The sequence below is a fragment of the Callionymus lyra genome, chromosome 2 (genome assembly GCF_982586985.1).
Source record: "Callionymus lyra chromosome 2, fCalLyr1.hap1.1, whole genome shotgun sequence".
NCBI classification, from domain to species: domain Eukaryota; kingdom Metazoa; phylum Chordata; class Actinopteri; order Syngnathiformes; family Callionymidae; genus Callionymus; species Callionymus lyra.
In genome coordinates, this window is record NC_141819.1 from 43,865,901 (window position 1) to 43,885,639 (window position 19,739).

Here is a 19,739-nt window from a genome sequence, read left to right on the forward strand (position 1 = left end):
TATTTATCGTCCGCTTCTCCAACATGCTGTCCGGGACTGAGAGTGTCGCCTGGATGACCGCGATGTTCGCCGCGCTGCAGTTCGCGTCCTGCGGGACCGAAGGTGAGTGACTCCAGAAGACACCCCAAATCCATCCTTAAATAAACATCTGGAATTCATTTATAAATTATTATTTTTTACCACGAGAAGTTTCACTTCAGACAGTCAATCGAAACCTCTTTCAGACACACGATTAAATAAAAGAATCCAAGAAGTTGGTTTGCTAATAACTAAAGCTTCACAGGGATTCATACAATAACAATAATACTTATATTTTTTCCTGAAAATCACCATCAACATTATTTATGTTGTAATTTTCATTTAAAATTTTGTTTTATTTTTTTTGTAGACTCACTGTTGTATTTATTTATGTCAGTGTTTCACCTGTTATTGTTTGCATTATTGTTAAACTGCTTTTAACGGTTTAAGACGAAACACATTTCTAAATGTTTAAACGTCTTTTAAAATAATGCGTTAATATATAAAATTGAAATGAATCAGTCATCCACAATTGTATAGCTTCATTCATTTGTACTATTCCACTATTGTCCATACGTCTCTATTTTAAATAAAAACCTTTTTTTCTTTTCCTCATTTACTTTAAGGTACAATCCTCAATGATAAGGGAAAGCATCTCATTTGTCTAGAAAGAAGATTCAATCATACAAAATGGAATAATTTACTAATTCAAAGTGGACAGATGAAGATCGGCCTGACACTCATGTTTGAAAGTGATCAAATAAATCAGAGAGAAAATAAAGTAATTTGTGCTTCAATCTTTTGATTTATTATCATTTTAAAAATGTTTTCCTTTTGTTATTCTACTTTGGTTAGTTATTTAAAATACATTGCAAGATCCCACCCTTGTGGTATCTTGGAAGCATAGTAGTCCAATATTCATGGTTATAAAATACTTTGACACGTGTAGAATGAGATCCTTCTAAATTAATTTGTACTGATTCATTTCAAACAGAGTGTCCAAATAAAACACCTGTTCCTCATACAGCATATGGTTTTGTTTCTATGCTGTGAATCTTTGGAACAATTATGGGAAAATTTACTCTGAGCATTGCTTTTTTTGAACAAGTAAAGTAACTTTGACTGCAGCAATTGATCCTTCATTTTGTCTTAAAAGTTTGAGAATACTGCTGAAGCTTGATGAGTTCAGACTGACCACTGAACATTGCAAGATCGTTTAATCTGCAAAACCTGTATACACGTTTACACATTGAGTATTCACATATTCATATTTTATTTAAAAGCCTGTTTTGAAACATTTGTTTTATTAATGATTACATTTTGGATGTTTTTTATTTTTTACATTTTAGATTATAATTTGAAATATTAGCATTTTACTTTAAAAGCTTTTCAACCTTTTGTGTGTCTTTATAATATGTTACCATTTATAAATCAATGTATATATATATGCACACACACACACACATATATATATATATACTGTAAATAAAATGTTAACATGTATGTAAATATAATAAAGACAAACACACACATTTTATATTTCATATATTTTTCTCATATTTTAAAATAACTTTTTTAATGAAACTTAAAAAGCTCCTTCTTCTAGCGAGAATAAAATGAAATCAAATTATAAGGTAGTTGAGATATAATAATCTTTTATGGTATTTATTATAATTCATCATGGTTTGTTTCTTTCATAAAATAAAAAAAAAAAAGTATTCTGCAACATCAAAATCACGATGATTATATTTAATTTACTAATTCCTTCATTTATTCATTTTCAACCTCAAACTTCAAGTTCCTCTTCACAAACCTCCCTTTTTTATTTCATCATTTAGGCCAACAAACAGATCATATTCTGGTCCTGCGTTGTTGCTGATGAAATCTGTATCATTGCAACCCGTTTCTGACGTGTCTATTATCCGTCAAAATGAAGTGGGAAGAATCTGGTTCTGCTTGTCACAGAGTTGGAGTCGCGTGGGAGATTTTCAATCTGGAACCAAGCAGATGTGCAGCTCAGTGACCGTGAGTCCCACTTCAGTCCTGAGTCAGTGCGCATCTGTGAACGACAGTTCAACAATCATTGTTGACTTTATTGAGTCCGTCTGGTTGCACACTTTCATGTTTGAATCAAACTAGAATCGAGGGTAGGACTGTCACATCGCAGTTCCCAAAAGTGCTTCTGCGTCTTGTCCACGTTTTTCTTTCTTCACCAGCTGGTATATACGAACCATGTGGACGGAACTTTGGCAAACATGCCCTAAAACATTTTGACCTGACATTGTGATCGTGAACACGTCACATGATTGGCTGAAAGCTCATGAAGCACATTTTCTGGTGGCACTATTATTCCAATATTTTATATTGAATTTAAATGTCTTCGGTTTTTCCCATCCAATTATTTTCTGACGCTGGAGCTTATCCCAGTTTTATAGGGCTAGAGGCGGGGGACACCCTGGTCAGAACTCCAGTCAGACGCAGGGCACATAAAGACATACAACCATTCACACACAAACTCATACCTTCTCTCATAAACCCACACAACATGGGTAGAACATACAAACTCCACACAGAAAGGTCACAAATTGCCTCCAGACCTGGAAGCAAGGCGAGTGCTAACCATTGCACCACCGCGGAAGACAAAAATATTAAAATAAAGAAACTACGAATTAACAAGATACTGAATCTAGAAAATGTATCTTTAAATTATTTGAATTACAACATCAAACTCTATCTGTACACAAATATTTTTTCTTTTTTTAAAAAAAAATATATTCATCATTCAATATAAACAAATGCATCCTTTCAATTTAGAAAATATGGAAATATTTCCATATTTGGTATGATGAAATCAACCATTCAATATTCTGATGACACGCCTAGTCTTCTATATTAGACTCAGCTTCCCCCAACTTGTCTCATCTTCTGCTCCAATAATGTAGCCCAAAAGTTTAGATCAAATACTGTCCATTGATTTAACAGCAAAATAAACTATTCTTTAAAACTATCAGGGTAGTAGTAGTTTCCTTTGAAGGAAAGAAGAGGTAGCTATGTTCTTTATAAATCCTGGCTGTGGGGCTTAAGCTGCAGTCTTGAATCATCTACAGCTCGAGGGGGTTTCAACCACTCTGAAGACTATCTAGGAGGCTACATGTCCAATTTTCTATGACTTTGTTTTTAGCGCATTGTTGTCAGTGAGGAAGAGTGAATCCAGGTTTACTGACTCTTATGATGAAAATTGTATTTTTGGTCATTGTACCATAGTCTTATTGAGTCTGTACTTAAATGCACATCATTATATCTTCAGTACAATTTAGATATTCTACTTTGTAGATAAATGCAAAGTAGATATTACGGTGAAGGTATTTGAAAATACGACTTTCCCATTCTCCTCGTTTATTGATTCTTGCGGCGTCGGGCGCAGCGAGGTCATTCCAGGAGTCCTTTATTCAGCGCTGCCGGATTATTGCGGATGTGTAGGTGTGTGGTTGATGGGATTTATTTCTTCCAATTTCAGGCTGGACGGGGGAATGAGTTGGTAAAAAATGAGCTGCAAAAAGGCGTCGGTGTAAATCCTCTACGGTTGCTTCACTCTTCATACGCGAATGTGCCGTCAGAATTTATTAGCTTTTATTGAAACGCTACTTGGCTCCGGCTCAGACTTTTCTTTTTGAAACTTGTTGTCCTTCTACTTAAGGTCCGCCTGAGGAAAAGGGCAATGACGTGGATAAATCTTCACTCCTTAGTGTCGTTTATGAAAATGCGCTCAGCTGAAGAGCACTCAGGAAGGTTCTGGTCATGTCAAGGGTAGATAAAGGTGTTGGCACTGCCAGTCACAGAGAAGATTTTATGACAAGCTGCTGAGAAGTGCCCTCATCTGACTGTGTGACCTCAGGGGTTTGTATTTGCTTCAGACCAGCCCCTTAGTGGACCAGCTCAACCTCCAATACTGAACCGTCTATCATACGGTCATCGTGAAAGATTATCCCAGGCCTCTCCACATTCTGCTCAGCAAGAACAATTAAGTCTATCAGACAAAAATAGGAAGTTGGCTCAGTTTCAAGGAAATGTCAGATGTCTAGATATCCTTTTTTATAGTACGTTCCAGTTTGACAAGTCAGACATGAACTATGATGTGTAAAAGTGTAAATATAAGTAAATTAAAAAAACAAATGTGTTTCTTTCTGTATATAATTTTTCTGATTTTAGTGATTTTATTATCATTTATTTTGTATTCATAGCATTTAAATTTTCAATTTTGTGTTTCTTTAATTCATTTTTTTATCTGCATTTAAATAGTAAGCAGATTAATTATAATTCTTTTTTAGGATTTATTTTATTTTATTTTATCAATGCTTTTTTATTTCTCAAATGTTTTTTTTTTAGAATAAAAAAAAAATGTTATAAAGGAAAGTTCAAATCTAATGGTAAGAAAATAAATCAGATACATCCAAAAAGGTTTTCATTTTCTGGTACAAAATCAGTTGTGGAAAAAAAAACAATTTCCGTTGAGTATACCAATGGAAAATGATTTGACAATAAGGTTGAATTTAGCCCCAAACTGAAAAAATATTGATACAGAGTGATATGGACTGATACAGAAATATTAATTAATAATATATGACTCAGAAATTCTAATTTTAGAAATGTCACGCCTCAGTGCATATCCGTGCTACTTGAGAAGTTAGAGACTTAAGAAGTTCAGATGGTTATATAAAGAATACCATAGTTTTTTTCAAAAATAAAAAAATCATAATTATGAGATTTAGAGTGAAAGCTATGGATAGATAAAGTCATTGTCATTCGAAGGTTTGGCTATGAGGTAAACAATAAGTCATTACTATGAGACTAAATAGTCAGAAAGGATAGTTTAAAAAGTGTCTTGAGATAACTTTGTTATGATAAGACACTTTAAATTAAATTGAATTGAATTGAATTGAAAAAAGAATCACATCTGAACTAACAATTAAAACTAAAATAGAGGTATGTTAATAATTACAAATTTTGCGATGTTGCTGCTTTGATATCTGAGAAATAATCTGAGAAAATACTTAAGGTCGATTAATAAATAATAACTAAAATTCATCGTTATTTCAAATTTTGAGTGTCTACAATTAAAATGTATAATAATAAGACAATTATCATTTTTACTTACGTTCAACTCACCACTGAAAGGTAAAAAGATAGTAAGTATCAAGAAGCAAATAGATGACAAAATTTTGAAATTGTTTTTTGACTTTTTACTTAAGATTCCAATGTGTGTTCAGAGGAGAGAACCATTTCATCGCAAATTCCTGATAAATAGGTTTAAGTCATACTGTATGTCCTAAATGTTAACTCAGTGTACACTTTATTTTATCTTCATTGCTACCATGACCTTTCATGTTGAGAATGCTCTCAACTGAACTGGCCAATACTACAGGTAAAACTGAAGCACACAGACAATCAGAGGATTTCTTCTGTGATATTATCACAGCCCCAGGTGGTCTAGTTGGCCCAGGATGGAACTGTAATGACGCCAGACTTTTTCCCTTTGAAGCAGGCTGCACTTAAAGAAGAAATATGTGGATTGAAGAATGAGCAGAAATGAACAAAGTGGTGGAATTCGCTCGACTGCCTCACTGATGTCCGTTCTGTCTCTCAACCATTCCTTCTCTCATTTCACCCCTCACTGACTCACAGTGTTTGTGTGCGTTGTCCACCCGGTCATCCTCACTTCTCCTTCACACTGCTGAGTCCAAAGACTCCAATCAGATTCTTTCTTCCTCAAATCTTTTTTTCTGTTCCGTTACATGGTGGGATTGGTCCATCAGAAGATAAACCAGAAAAAGGAGTTGACATATATGTGAAGGGACCATCATTAATGGTGTGTACCTGTAGACATGTGAACACAAATATACTGGTTCAATAAAGTCCAAATGAGAAATGTAAAGCTATCAATGTCAAAATGCCCTGAAAAGTATATTGAGCAAAAAAGTTTTGGGGTTTACAAATATTAGATCTTTGTGTAGGACTATCTTTATTTGCTCCACTTGTGTATGTTGAACTGATGTCAGAAGGACCCACATATTTGAAGGGCTACTAAAAAAAGCTAATGTAGCTGACATGCTAACAAAAACAGCTCAGTGAATCAAAAGATTATGACCATCTGCATTGGTGTGTTGAAGCAAATAAAATAAATGTTATCAGAATTAACCTGGATGTAATTCAGATTTAAAGAACAAACAATTCTGACAATATGGTAGGATCCCCATCCCATGTGGCTTCTCATGAAGAGTGATGAAACCCGCAGCAACTCTGCAGTAAACTGCAGGATACTACTGTCGTCTTTGCTAAACAGCTACGTGTTTACCAGGCTGCTCGAATGTGAATTTAGACATGCGACTCTATGCTGGTGTTTAAGTGTCTTACCCTTCCTTTAAAAATAAAAAATGTGTGACAAAAACCATTGACGCTGATCTCCAGAATAAATTGAACTTTTCTCATTGTACACATTTATTTTGGGGCATTCGGTTACATTGACCAAGAGATAATACAAGGGTTAAGCATATAAATTAAATCTAGCAGCAATGAGATTTCTTTCCAATGTAGATCCAATTACACTATCCTGGAAAATATATTAGCTTTAATGGATTTTTAATGTGCTGCCAGGTTTCTGTTTCTTTAACAATAACAATGATGTAGGTTCACTTTTGTTTTTAGTCTTCTACTCTTCAATTTTACCTTTTTTTTTCTTTGAAAGTTATTACTTTTGCATTATTTATTTTCTTTTTACGTTTTCTAGTCTTTTACTGTTTTTTGTCTCCTATTAATCAGCTTTTATTGAAGCATTAACAAGGTTATATTCTCTTCAAAGTAAAGCTTTGTCAAATTTTCATGTGCTTTAAATTATTTTATTATCAATATTACAATTTTGCAGGATGTAAGCAGTTCCCATGAGGGTGATCTTCTGTACCTGCTTCTCATTTTGGTGGCCTGGAAGCTCTTCCAGGTTCGTCTCAGGACCCCTTTTAATAGTGCCGAGAGCTCCCACAACCAATGGCTTTAGTTCTCCACATTCTTTCTACCTCAACATCCTTCTACTTGCTCTCGACCTCTTTTATCACGATGTTTGAGTCGTCTGGTATTGCAACATTAATGAGAATACAGCGTTTGTCCTTCTTGTCCTGCGGGACTAGATCTGGCATTTGCGAAGATGCAATAGTCGGTTCGCACTGCCATGTCCCACATTATGGTCAAATCATTGATGTTAGTAATCGTTCCTGGGGCATGCTTGTACCAGCTCTCAGGCACTTAACCACCTAGTTATTTAGAGAATGAACGGTACAATTAGCTAGCTACGTTGTAATAGTGTAATATAATTATTGTGATTTTCAAATTCTTTCATGCTATGTTTTCACTACCTACTGTCAATATCTTTATTGTAATAATAAAACATTTCTTGTGTAAATTCTGCTTTTTATTCATTATTGCTTTATATATATCTAATGTGACTCCATCCAAGACTGGATTGCTAAATGTCAACATCCTTATGTAAGGAACATAAGCAAATTAGAGTAATCCTGGATGATAATACTAAAAATGAAAAGTGGATGGATTTAACAGCTTATCTACTCAGTCATAGTCATGTTGTTCTTTTGAGAACCTTACAGATATTAAAGAACAGCTCATTTGCAGTCACTTGTGTAAATCAGCATCATTATTTAGTCCGAGAGTAAATTTATGAGGACAAAAACAATTTTCTCTCTCACTGGTCTGCTTTTGCTTGTCAGTAGCCATTTGGGCATCTCTGGATCTTTTGTTGGTAGGATCTCTATCACTCCTGAGAGAGCTATGTTGCAGTATGAGTGCTGTGAATCTCCATCAGTGGTGAAGAGTTTGCGAGTCGCAGTTAAACGCAGTGAAAAACACTGATCTGTTTCTCTGACAGTCGCTGATCGTGATCTGCACATGAAGCGACTTCTCCCCCGTCTCATTATCCATCTCATTCACTGAGAGACCTGATCAAAAAGTAGACTCCGGAGCGTCTGAAAAAGTTTCACTTTTTTTAAATTTATGATTGTCATTGGTATGCAGGGTCTCACTGGCTCACTTCTGTTACTATGTTGAGATTCAAACTTGATGATAGAATAATTCGATTTGGTTTTAGTAACAGTTGATTGTACTTTTGTTGATATTATGGAGTGATAGAGGAGTATTTATTATTTAACACCTCACTAGGAAGGTGTGAAGGAGACATTCTGTCAAGACGGCTCATAAACCTCAGCTGTCCTCCTTTGACCGGATTAGTACTTAGTACTTTTTTTTACTCTTTTACTCATCCTTTTGCTATCTCAGTTTCAAGGTTACATTTGTTTTTGGGCCTCCGGGCCACTTTGACCCTGAGATAACACAAGGGTCAAATGAATTCTGTATTTGTTGTAAAGTCACACACTCACATATGATCTCTCTCTTTCATTAACAACATCTGCTCCTAAATGATCCTCTCTAATGATTTTAAGATGCATCCTGAAGTTTAGAGGCTCTCAACGACCTTTAGAACCCCTCAGTGGTGATAAAACGTTTATCACCCTCACATACTTAAAGTCAGACACATGATTTATGTTTAGGGTTATTTATCGCAGTTATGCACTTGATAGAAGCGGGGGAAATGCAGAGGAAACACGACCTCAGAGTGATTAAGAAGTGCATCTCTAGTCAAAAATAGTTGTCAAATGATATTTGAGAATTGGATATTAATTATACTGAAGACATTCAGGTTGCCATTGGGAGTAACTAGAAAGGCAGAAATAGGTACATCAGAGGGACATGTGGAGAAGTTAGGAAACAAAGATGTGCAGATAAATGCAGCTGGAATGTTGGAGATGGAAGAAGAGAAAAACTACAATGAGGTTCATTGCTGTGGTGAAAGGACACAAAGAGAAGATAAACGAGTAGGCTGAGAATTTCATTTTTTTTTTTTTAGATTAAAATAGATTATTTATTTGGTATGATATCACTGATGTACTTGTTTCTATTTTCAAGAAATCCAAATTATTTAGTTTCATTAAAAAAACAAATTACAGTTTCATTGTATTCTAACGCCATATTTAATGTGACTAATGCGGAATAAAAAATTATTGTCAAGAAAGAGAATACATGTTTACTTTTAAATACAGCTACATTAAAGGCAAATTATGTTAAATAATTTTTATGATTTACTCACATGTTTTAAATGTCTTCCTCTCGAAGATGCAGGAAACCATTTTGAAGTAATACGAGGCTTCACTCCTCCTCCAGCCTACTGTAATCACGTCCCTTTGTTCACACAAGTCTTATTGAGCCTCACCTCAATGACTTATGGGATTGATAACGCATTAATGTAAATATTTAAATTAAAAAAGAGTTTTGTACAAACAGACACATACTGATGAATACAATGGAGGTCCCAGATTAATTTAACAGACACATTATTTGCCCTTTTAAATAAAGGTACAATTCTGCCTCTCTTATATACAATTTTTCCTTTTGCCAGCGGGTAATCGTTTTGCCACCAGCATCCAAGGACCAATCGTGTAAATAGTAAAACAAGCGTCACCAAAATCACCTTAAAGCTTGAACCTTTTGAAGGAGGTTCAAAATGAGTCACCTGTATTAAGAATTGATTGTTGAGGTGGCCCCTGTCAAGATGTTTATCCAAAGATTCATTAATTTAGAAGAAAGCCCTTGGGCAAACCTAGGTTTCTCTGGAAACACACCCACTACCTAATTCAGATGTTCTATGCATTACCATTTCCTTTCAATGCTGCATATTCATGCTAGGTATTGAATTTCTAGTCCTTTCCCTCCGCCTCTTACATTCACTCCCCTAAGAGCATTTATCATTTTCTTTTTAAATGTCACTACCCTTTTTGTGTAACATTGCCCTCCTCTGCTTCTTTTCTTTTGGTATTTCAAGACAAAGACGAGCTCTTGCGCCATGTTATCGCAGAGCTTTGGCAGGCAGTGTTTCACCACTCAGCACTCTGCAGGCGTTTTTCTCAGATTCACTGCAACCCTGACAGCTGAGCACAGATATGACCATATGAATTTTCAAACTGCTGAAACCAGTTTAGATGAAGACATTATCTTAGCCCCATGCTTTTTGGTTTCATAAAAGTGCAAATTATGTGTCTTATATTTTTGAATGTCCAATATTCTGCTTCCATCTTTCTTACGCGTCTGCAGTTAAGGAAAGATATATTTTAATCTTATACGTGTGCAGAATTTTGAGGTTGTGGTGTGGAAAACCTTATCCTTAATTTAGTCAGTAGTGGGGCATACCACATCAGTGCAGCATGTACTGTCTGTGTTCTATTAAAAATTACGATAAATAAATTGACTTTTAAATCTCTCACAAACCCATGGACACTTGAGTTACCACTGCAACTCTTCTTCTTTATGTCCTTCATGTGTCAAGACTTGACACTTGACTCTGAAGAGAGTTTGTCAAAAGACTGAGTGTCTCTGGAAGTCCACTAAACTATAGGTGCACAGACTTCACCTCAGGGGGAATTCATACAATGAGATGGTGGAAACTTCCATATCAGATAACATTCGGAAACTGGTAACAGTAAATGAGAAAAACTCCAAAGTGTTGTTTGACAATATCAACTCTCGTGTGTCCTGCTCTTCAAATCACGCCTGTCTTCTGTGAAGCTGACAGCAATGCATTGTTGAGATTTTTCTCTTACAAAATTAAATTGATCAAAGACAAATCTCTCCCCTTTTGTGTTGAACCCCTGCTGTCACTGAGCCTGTCTCCAGTTTGTGGTCCTCGTGTAACAATGTGTCTTTCTGATATTTCGGCACTGGTGAGCAAAATGAAACCCTCCTCTTGCTTATCCGACGTCCTTCCATGTAAGCTCTTTATCAAAGTGTTTGATAAAGAGATAAAGTAATTGGCCCCTGGGTTACCAAAATGGTAAACCTTTCCCTTTCCAAAGAGGTTTTTCCAAATGCGTGCCTTTGTGGAGTCTTTACTCACTCTAAAACCCGACTAGCCCCAGTAATTTCAGGCCTATTTCTAAGCTATCATTCTTGTCCAAGATCATAGAGAAGGTGGTGCCTGAGCAGCTATCGTTGTTCCTGGATCAGAGCAACATCAATGAGAAGTTTCAGTCTGGCTTCCGTAAACATCACTCTATGGAGACAGCCTTACTGAAAGTGTCCAGTGACATAATGATTTCGGCAGTTTCCGGTAAATCCACTGTTCTGGTTCTCTTGGATATGTCCTCAGCCTTAGACACAGTTGATCACCAGATCCAGCTGAGAAGACTGAGGGATGAAGTGGGACTTTCTTGGCACAGTTTCAGTTTATCAAATAATCAAATAAGGTCTGTATCAGCGGATCTGTTGTTGTAACCCCTGGGTAAAATCATTCAAAGATTTCCTGATATTTCTTAACACATTTTTTTGATGACATCCAGCTCTACTGATCATTTGATCCAACTGAGCACTGCAGGCTGAACAGCTTAGTCAATTGTTTGCTAGAAATCAAGCAATGGCTGAGTGAAAACACTTTGAAGCTAAATGTTGACAAAACTGAATCTCTGGTTATTGCTGAGCCTGAGAAACCTGGGTGTTGTATTTTACAAAGACATGTCTCTAGTTCAACACTGCAGAAAACTGACCAGAAACTGTTTCCTTCAACCTGGAAATTACTGAGGTCAGTCGGGTCTAAGCCTGTTTTTTTGAGCAGAGGCTCCACAATGGCTTGTTTAAAAAGTTGGACCCCTGAATCCCCAAATTGTGCAAAAGTATTAATATTGTATGTAGCCAGCGTTATGTTCTAGTACTGTTTGAAAGGTAGGGTAGGCTTTCTGAAATAAGTTTCATTGCGTTAAGTTAAGTTCAATCTTAAATTAAAATTTTAAAGGAATTTGTATAAAGTTGATGTGTTCAAAGCTATTCTCAAAGCAATATCCAAGCTTGAAATGTCTTAAAATTAAGTTCAAGACCCACCAAATTCCAGATTCTGATAAAGCCAATGTTGATGTCTTTATCCACAAAAGAAACAATTTATTTTTTCATCCCTTCTACCTTAACAATGTTACCTGACTTTGATTACTTTTTGAACAAACTATTTGGTTTGGTCTGCATTCACCGATAGATCCTGTAACACTTACATCACATGACACCATGGTGGAAGTGTTGGTTGGGCCCGATATGGGCATTTCAACAGCAGTTAAGACAATAATGACTTTGCATATTGTTATTTTTAAGGGAGAAAAGAAAGTACAATGCCCTAGTGACACTTATACACGTTTGTCTATACAAAATCTAAACTCTGAACTAGATTACATTCTGTTAGATCAAGTTGTGTCTCACTGGCCTCTACTTAATAATTCTAGACATGTGCTTATTGCTGTCACACTGTTGATAAAAGCACAACAATCCTTTTTGACCTTGGACATCACTTTTCTGCCAATTACCTTTGGGCAGCCGCTGCCAGCTCTCTAATCTAGTTAAAGACTCGGTTCATGCGCTAATTGTTCTTTAATCCCGCAGCGGAGGTTGTTTCAATTCCCGACACCTGTGGCTGAAGTCTATTCATTAACCAAACGGCACTCTCTCCTGGGAACTGTGTGTGTTTCAGGGATCAATAATCCAAACTTTGCAGGAATTTACTGTGGTGCGGTCTTATTAGGGATTTATACGAATCAGTTTCAATTTATCAGGTACAGAGTATCAGCTCTACTTTAATCACTGTGGCTTGTTTAATTTCAACTGAGAAGATTACATTTATTTGCCTGACACTTTCTGTTAGCTTTTACCTTTATTGAGGGATTTGGAAATTAATTTTAATTGCTCGACTGCGTGGGAAAGAGATTTGTGGTAAAGCCAAGGAGCCTCCAATTAATTTTACAAATAAAACATGAAGGACCCCGAGGGAAAAGTTGATATGTGAGATCTCTGGGTAAGAGAAAGCATGTACGAGTGGGGATTTGCTTAGTTATAGGGAAACATTTGAATTACAAATCTAGCACCAAGACGTTGTTTCAGGAAAATGGTTGGGACTGGTACTTGCTGAGGTCCTGTTATTACAGGTGATTCAGAGGTTAGCGCTATACCATTGCGCTTGACCCTAGAGCTGTGAAAATGTTGGGGCATCCATGATCTTCTGGGTACATTACATATGCAAGTTGTTGGCCTGCATGATACAGCTTGCAATATGATTGGCCAAGCAGTGTGCGTCATCAATCCCGAAAGTATCCACCTTCAAGGGACTTGTTGTACAAACACAGCAGGACGTGATCACAGCTGGCTGGAGGAGGAGCGAAAGATGTCATAATGAGATCCGCTCTCATTGATATTTCAGCTTTATAAAGTAATAAGTTCAAATCATTGTCTTGATGAAGGACTTACTGCATCTTGGAGAGGAAGACTTCAACACTTGAAACATGTGAGTGAGTAGTAGAGTTGGGTTTTCACATTAGTTACTCCTTTAACTTTCTTTGTTGCGTTCCTGAATTGTCTTTCAGGAACGCATCTCTATTTATACAGTTGTTGGAATGTATGGCTAGAAGAGACGCAAGTAACAGTTGTAGGCGCAAGAAAGAGGTTTAAATCCATAATCCTGGATCAGTCATAGGGTTCAGGACAGACAGACAGTCACAGAGGGTTTTAATGAATACAGGTAACACTTCTGGATAATGTTGTAGCCTCTAATCTCTGGTGTTTAAATGCATTCAACCAGTGCAGAGGACAGGGTACCTTATTTTTTTGTTTGAAACAGGAGTGGTTTCTGTAAAAGGCTGCTGGATATGATAGACCTTTAAAAGCTTCTGTATTGTACATTCAGGTAATGAATTCCCTTTCGATTTTGAGAAGTACAGTGTTGACAAAAAAATATCGTCTGAAGCCTTGTTTTCATAGTCGCTGGACAGGAACAGACTTTTGGAATTGAAGTGTACATTTTATGAACCTGAGTTTGGATTTGAAGGTAAACATCCTGTCAATCATGGATATTTCTTTGAAGTACAATTACATTTACATCGTAGATACGCACTCTTTAAATGCTAGTACCAAATTTTTCAAATGAGAAGAGAAGAAAAGGCTGCTTCGGGGTAAGCAATGTCCACCTCTGGAAGGAGTAGTAGATTTCTGGCATGGATCAAGATGATATCTTGATGGATCACTATATGGATAGACAGAATAATGAGGGGATGGATGGATAAGGGAAGAATGGATTAAAGGATGACAAATGTATGGATGAACAGCTTTTTGAATGGCAGATGGATCGATAAATGGATCATATTATATTATATTATAGATGGGTGGATGAAGGGATGATAAACAGATTGGTGGAAGGATGGATAAAGAGACGGATAGACAAATTGGTAGTTGGCAGATAGATGGTTGTTAGCTATCTGGATTATTTGTGACGACTAGGTGTGATAGTTACCCAAATGTAATTTTTTGGCTGTTTCTTTTATTAGGTCAATAAAACTTTGTAGAAGATCCAAAAGCTCAACTTAATTCACGGTGGTATAACAATAGTTTTACGTTCCAACCTTGTACTTTTGTGGTCGCTCAGCAGATGTATGCGATGGTCCACTGGTGTCCAATCTGCCGCAGTCATCGTTCAGAAGCTCCTCGCAGCTCTCCAGCAGTCATGGGCCAATGTTTGCTAGAGTCAACAGGAGAGAAGGTAAGAATCAATTCTCATATGACACTCCTGCTTCTCCATTTAAAGTGGAGAACACAGTTGCTTCGAATCAGCAAATACATCACATGCTACAAAGACAACGCCCAAGCCAAATAAACATGAAAAACAGATTGCTGAAAAACCAAGTAGAAGCAACAGCCCAGGTGAAATACATATAGTTAAGAGCAAAACATAGCACATGAAGAGAAAAACACCCCCCAAAGATTGTGTGCACATTTAATCGTGAACAAAAGAGAGACTGAAGCTCAACTGCTGTTTTCATCCTATTCAACTCCAAGAGTTGCTCTTACAAGACATCCATGACCTTGGTTAAGAGTCTTTCCTTCATCTCACCGTCAAGAAAACATTGACACAACGTCTCTTTCGTCTCGCTCACAAATGTTAATGGCTGAGTTTAACATTTCGGGGAAAATGTTAACAGCGATATTTAACATCTGCATTCTTCAAAGGGCCACGCTGATAACTAGACATTAGTGCCACCTCTCGACGCTGGAACACTCCATCACTCTTTAATAATCATCTTCTGTAAGTGGCAATTACCATTTTATCTGGTTTTTGAACATCAGTGGGAGAGATTGAGATCTCAAATGTCTTGGTGTGACATTTATGAGCCACCACCTCGTGCTTTTGTACAAGTCATCTTGTGAGCTCCAGCTCTGCAGGCGGGCCATCAGGTCTCACAAGGGGCTTCATTAGCTCGGGCCAACTTCACTGTTGGAGACTGATTAAGGTAGAAATAAAATGATATCTTTCTCTTTGTATTTTACTAAATTAAAAAGGAACAATAGAAATAAAACGCTTTAAAAATGCACCTTCATTCATATTAGTATTATTTAGTTAGGATGTTTACTCAGCTGGCCATTAGAATGTTTTAGTGTCATTCTTCCAAGCAGCTCCTAATGTGGACATAAATCTCTTTCTGCACTTTAATCCTACTTAAGAGGAAACACTCTTCCGTGATTCCTTTTTCCTCATTCCACTCCTTTTAATTCCTCCTGTGCAATTGTGTAGGTGTCTGAAAACCATCTCCCCTGTCCATCACTAATTTAAGGAAAGGTCAGTGCGTCTGTTCTGTCAATGTTCATGTCCGTTAAGGCCGCACTTATTAGCTCTGGCCTTCAACGAGAGCTCTAATGAGAGTCGAACACGACCCAGAGACGATGACCATGACAGAGACCAGTGCAGGGAAACTTCATTTGGAGAAATAATCAAAAAGTATTTTTCTCAAGGACTGAAGTTGCTTATGAAGGTTTGTTGACAATAAAAAGTTGTCTTTGTACAACAAGGATTTCTATTTCCTCTTCTGCTCTGAAGTAAAATAACTCTTATTCTAATTGCTCATTTGTTATTTTAAGATAACTAGACGGTAAAACCAGAAATTAAATAAAACTGTAAAGTTCCTCTATGAAACAACAATGCTTGGGTGAACAGTGACCTGTTGAAGATCCTGAAGCTCCTCTGCAGACCAAAAGAAATAAGCAGCTACTTGAAGCCCTTAATTATAAATCTCAGAAATTAAGCAGAAGTAATCTTTTTCTTGGACAGAACCTCACTATTAAGTTCAATGTCTCGTTGAATACAAACATATATTTATTGGGCAAATGGTCAAAAATATTATGGATAAAATTAATTGATTTAATTCACATTTAAAACCAGACAGTTGGAACCTTTGTTTAATGGATGCTCTGATTTTCCCTAACAGGCTCCTGTACATAAAAAAGTATTGCAACTTAAACACATTAACATTGAACAGGCCTTGAGGACACATTAAGCTATCGCAATTTAATAATCATTGTCACTGTCCCGGTGTTCTACCTGACAACATGTCAGCGTGATGTGATCGCAGCAGGAGATGACATCAAACATCCCAGGAAAACAAGCGTCAAACTGCAGACGCAGATTCTAACACAACCAGAGGACATAGTTCTTCTGCGTATTAAAAAAAGCGGGGAAATTGACTCTCTGGAAGGATAAAGGAAGACCTAATAAAAAAAATACATAATGACATAATAATGTTGTCACCTCAGGGGACAATAAAAAATGGAGCAGAGCATAGGAACATCTTGACACATTCTGTTGGCGTTGTAAAAGTGCTTTTTAGGGAAGATGATTTATTACTTTGTGCTACTGAGTTTGGCGAGTGAATGTATCAGAGGTGGGAGTTGGATTTGAACAACTAATTCAATCACTTCCTACCACTTAATCCCAGCCTGCGTGAATCACAAAGTACAAGTGGGTAGACTACAGCATATAAGAACACCTGAGGCCCTTTGAAGGCAGCTCTTATGTCACTCAGTTTTTAAAAAATAACAAAGTTTGACAGTTGAAGTATTAGGTATAATAACTATATAAATAACAATACTGATAAATAGCATTATTATTTTTGATTACATTTAAATGTATTTACAAATAATTTTAAAAAAAAATTAAGTAAAAACAAAATCCTTCATTTAGTTTTTTTTATTTCCCTTTTCCTTTTTTTTGAACTGCATTCATTTTTCAGGTTTCCTCAGACAGCTTCCCAAAATCTCCTGCTGTCTGTTAGAAAAACTTGAGTCTATCTACTTTCTTAAATTTATGAGTAAGAGAGAGTTAAAAGATTAGTTTAAACAACACCTACTAATCTACAATCCTGACTTTATGAGTGTAGGTGTGCTGATGCTCCATCCAGGTTTAAACATGTTTATATATGAGGAAATTAGCTATTTCTATTTCAATTTATCAAACAATGTGAAAGAAATATTTAATAGAAAACAATATATTTAGTAACAGACCAGCAGTCTACCCTTGGGTCCCGGTGGATCTACCTGGCGCTCTCAGGCATGACAGTGTAGACTCTAGACTCTGGTCCCCAACCATTTCCTAATCAGGGCCCACTTTTAAGTCTCAAAAAGCTTTGCGACCCACCTCTGACCCCATAAATACGAAGGCATTATAATGCGTTCCTAGAGCACTTTTTTATTGAAGATTGAACATAAAGGACTGAAATCAATAAAGGAGAAACATTGGAAGCTCCACAGTCACTAACACAGCATCTGTAACATGTTGCAACACCTTCAGTATTAGACAAATTATATAATAATAATATAATGAAAAGAATATTTGAAAATGTTTAATATCCTTTTAAACTTAACGAGTTTTAACAATTAAAACATTATCATGTGTATTTTTATTTTTATATAATTACATCCACACCCCTACAAAAAATGATGCCATTTTGGAAACGATTTTGAGGCCCACTTGCAATACCTTCCACAGGTTGTGAATCACTGCTCTAGAGACAGTCTATTAGATTGCAATGGAACAAACAGGAGAGCTTTTTTGGTGAATTGATGATGTTAATAAATGTTGCCTCACAGGAGCCGGGGGTTGGTCCCCCCTATTGTCGGACAAGTACCAGTGGCTGCAGGTGGACCTGGTCAGGAGGACACGCATCACAGCTGTGGCCACGCAGGGACGATACGGCAGCTCTGATTGGATGACGGCATACCAGCTGATGTTTAGCGACACAGGACACAACTGGAGGCTGCACCGGCAGGAAGACAGTTTTGGGGTGATTATTATAACAGAGCAAATGTTATTAGACTTAAGATACACTTGATACTGGTGCCCTGGGTAATATATATATTATATATATATATATATATATATATATATATATATATATATGAAGACCTGTTCGTACAATTTGCCATGGCAAACCTAATCTAAAGAAAAACCAGCTAGTGAGTAGTTTTCCAGGAATGTTGCACACAATCCCCAAACTTCTGAATAAAAGTTGAATGTCAGATCACAGGTGAAATGTCCTCTGATTGAGTGAATCTGCCTTGCTACAAGTGTCAATCTACAATCTAAGTGCTACATCCACTCCCCACAAGGTTCCTGTTCAGCATTTATGATGGACCACAAAAGGTGATCCAAACTGTTGTCAGGCACTTTAACTGTCCTCACAGCAAAATCAAGTCACTACTTGATCCTGGCAGCACGGACATGTCCGTCAGCACTTTCACTGACATGTCGCTGAGGACTCGTCTTCCAGCCGCTGTCAGCGTTCGCCTCAAAATGTAAATGTAGACGAGACAACGGGAGGGAACTGGATGGAAGCTGTGCAGTGACTTTACAATTATCTGGCCACGTCCATGTCAATCTGTTGAAGGCTTGGAAGAGGATGGTGGGACGTAATGTATAAGTATCGATATAAAGTAAAATGTCAAAAGTGTTGGAAAGTTTGTAAATAAATAAGTAAATAAATATAAAATAATGTTTATGCTGTATATAGTGATTTGACTTTAGAGTAATGAGGAGGTTGATGAGATGCTGAAGGGATAAAGGGTTCACTCAGAGTAGTGGAAGAAGATGTGATCTCACAGCAGCAGTAAAGTGAAAGTGAGGCTTTATAAGAAAGTAGCTGCATGGCATGTTTAGAGCCTGAACAAAGTTATAAGTCATAAGGACACTAAGGTTCTTGGGAGTGACTTACAAGAACAAGATCAGATTTTTTTTTCAAAGGAATGCAGATGGGCAGATATTCTTATTATTTCCAACAGTTGTCTCTCTGACTTGTCTCTAAAGAAGTATTACAGGCAACTCACAGGAATCGATGTCTCTCTGTTTATCAAGGACCCCTCACTATTGCACCAGAGACCTGGACATGGTTTGTAGAAGGAATGAAGTGAGGTCTAAGTCTCATGACCTCAACTTGTTTTGTGTTGCAAGACTTAAAACCTGTCACAAAGTCCTCTCTTGTGATCCATCTGATCCTCCCTGACCGAACCAAACAATGTCTGATCATCAGCGCTCTGATCGATGTGGCGTGTTGTTGATGTCTCGCCCCTCACACGTCCACCGATCAATAACCCCAGGTCTTCTACCTCCTCAGCCCCAGGACTCGTGGGAAAGAGTAATAGCTTCAATTTTCTAAATCGGCCACATGGTGGGGGATTTTCTGGCTGTCATCCGGATTTTTTTCTTTGTTGTGGAAGTCTTTGCTGCTCTGACTGAGTGTGCTGATGTGTTATTGAAAGTGTCTTCC

At 36.9% G+C, this 19,739-nt stretch overlaps 1 protein-coding gene across 2 annotated transcripts in view; it reads left to right on the top strand.

Annotated features, from left to right (window-relative positions):
• Nucleotides 1-19: 19 nt before the first annotated feature.
• The window catches only part of LOC148087214 (contactin-associated protein-like 4), a 64,459-nt gene continuing 44,739 nt past the window's right edge, over nucleotides 20-19,739 (top strand). The window contains exons 1-3 of one of the 2 annotated variants that reach the window (XM_087785411.1): nucleotides 20-102; nucleotides 14,579-14,689; nucleotides 18,067-18,260. In XM_087785411.1, the coding sequence (XP_087641537.1) occupies nucleotides 24-102; nucleotides 14,579-14,689; nucleotides 18,067-18,260 (384 nt within the window). In that variant the 5' untranslated portion in view covers nucleotides 20-23. Of the gene's footprint in view, nucleotides 103-14,575; nucleotides 14,690-18,066; nucleotides 18,261-19,739 lie in introns of both variants that reach the window. The other variant, XM_087785410.1, reaches the window with a different exon arrangement.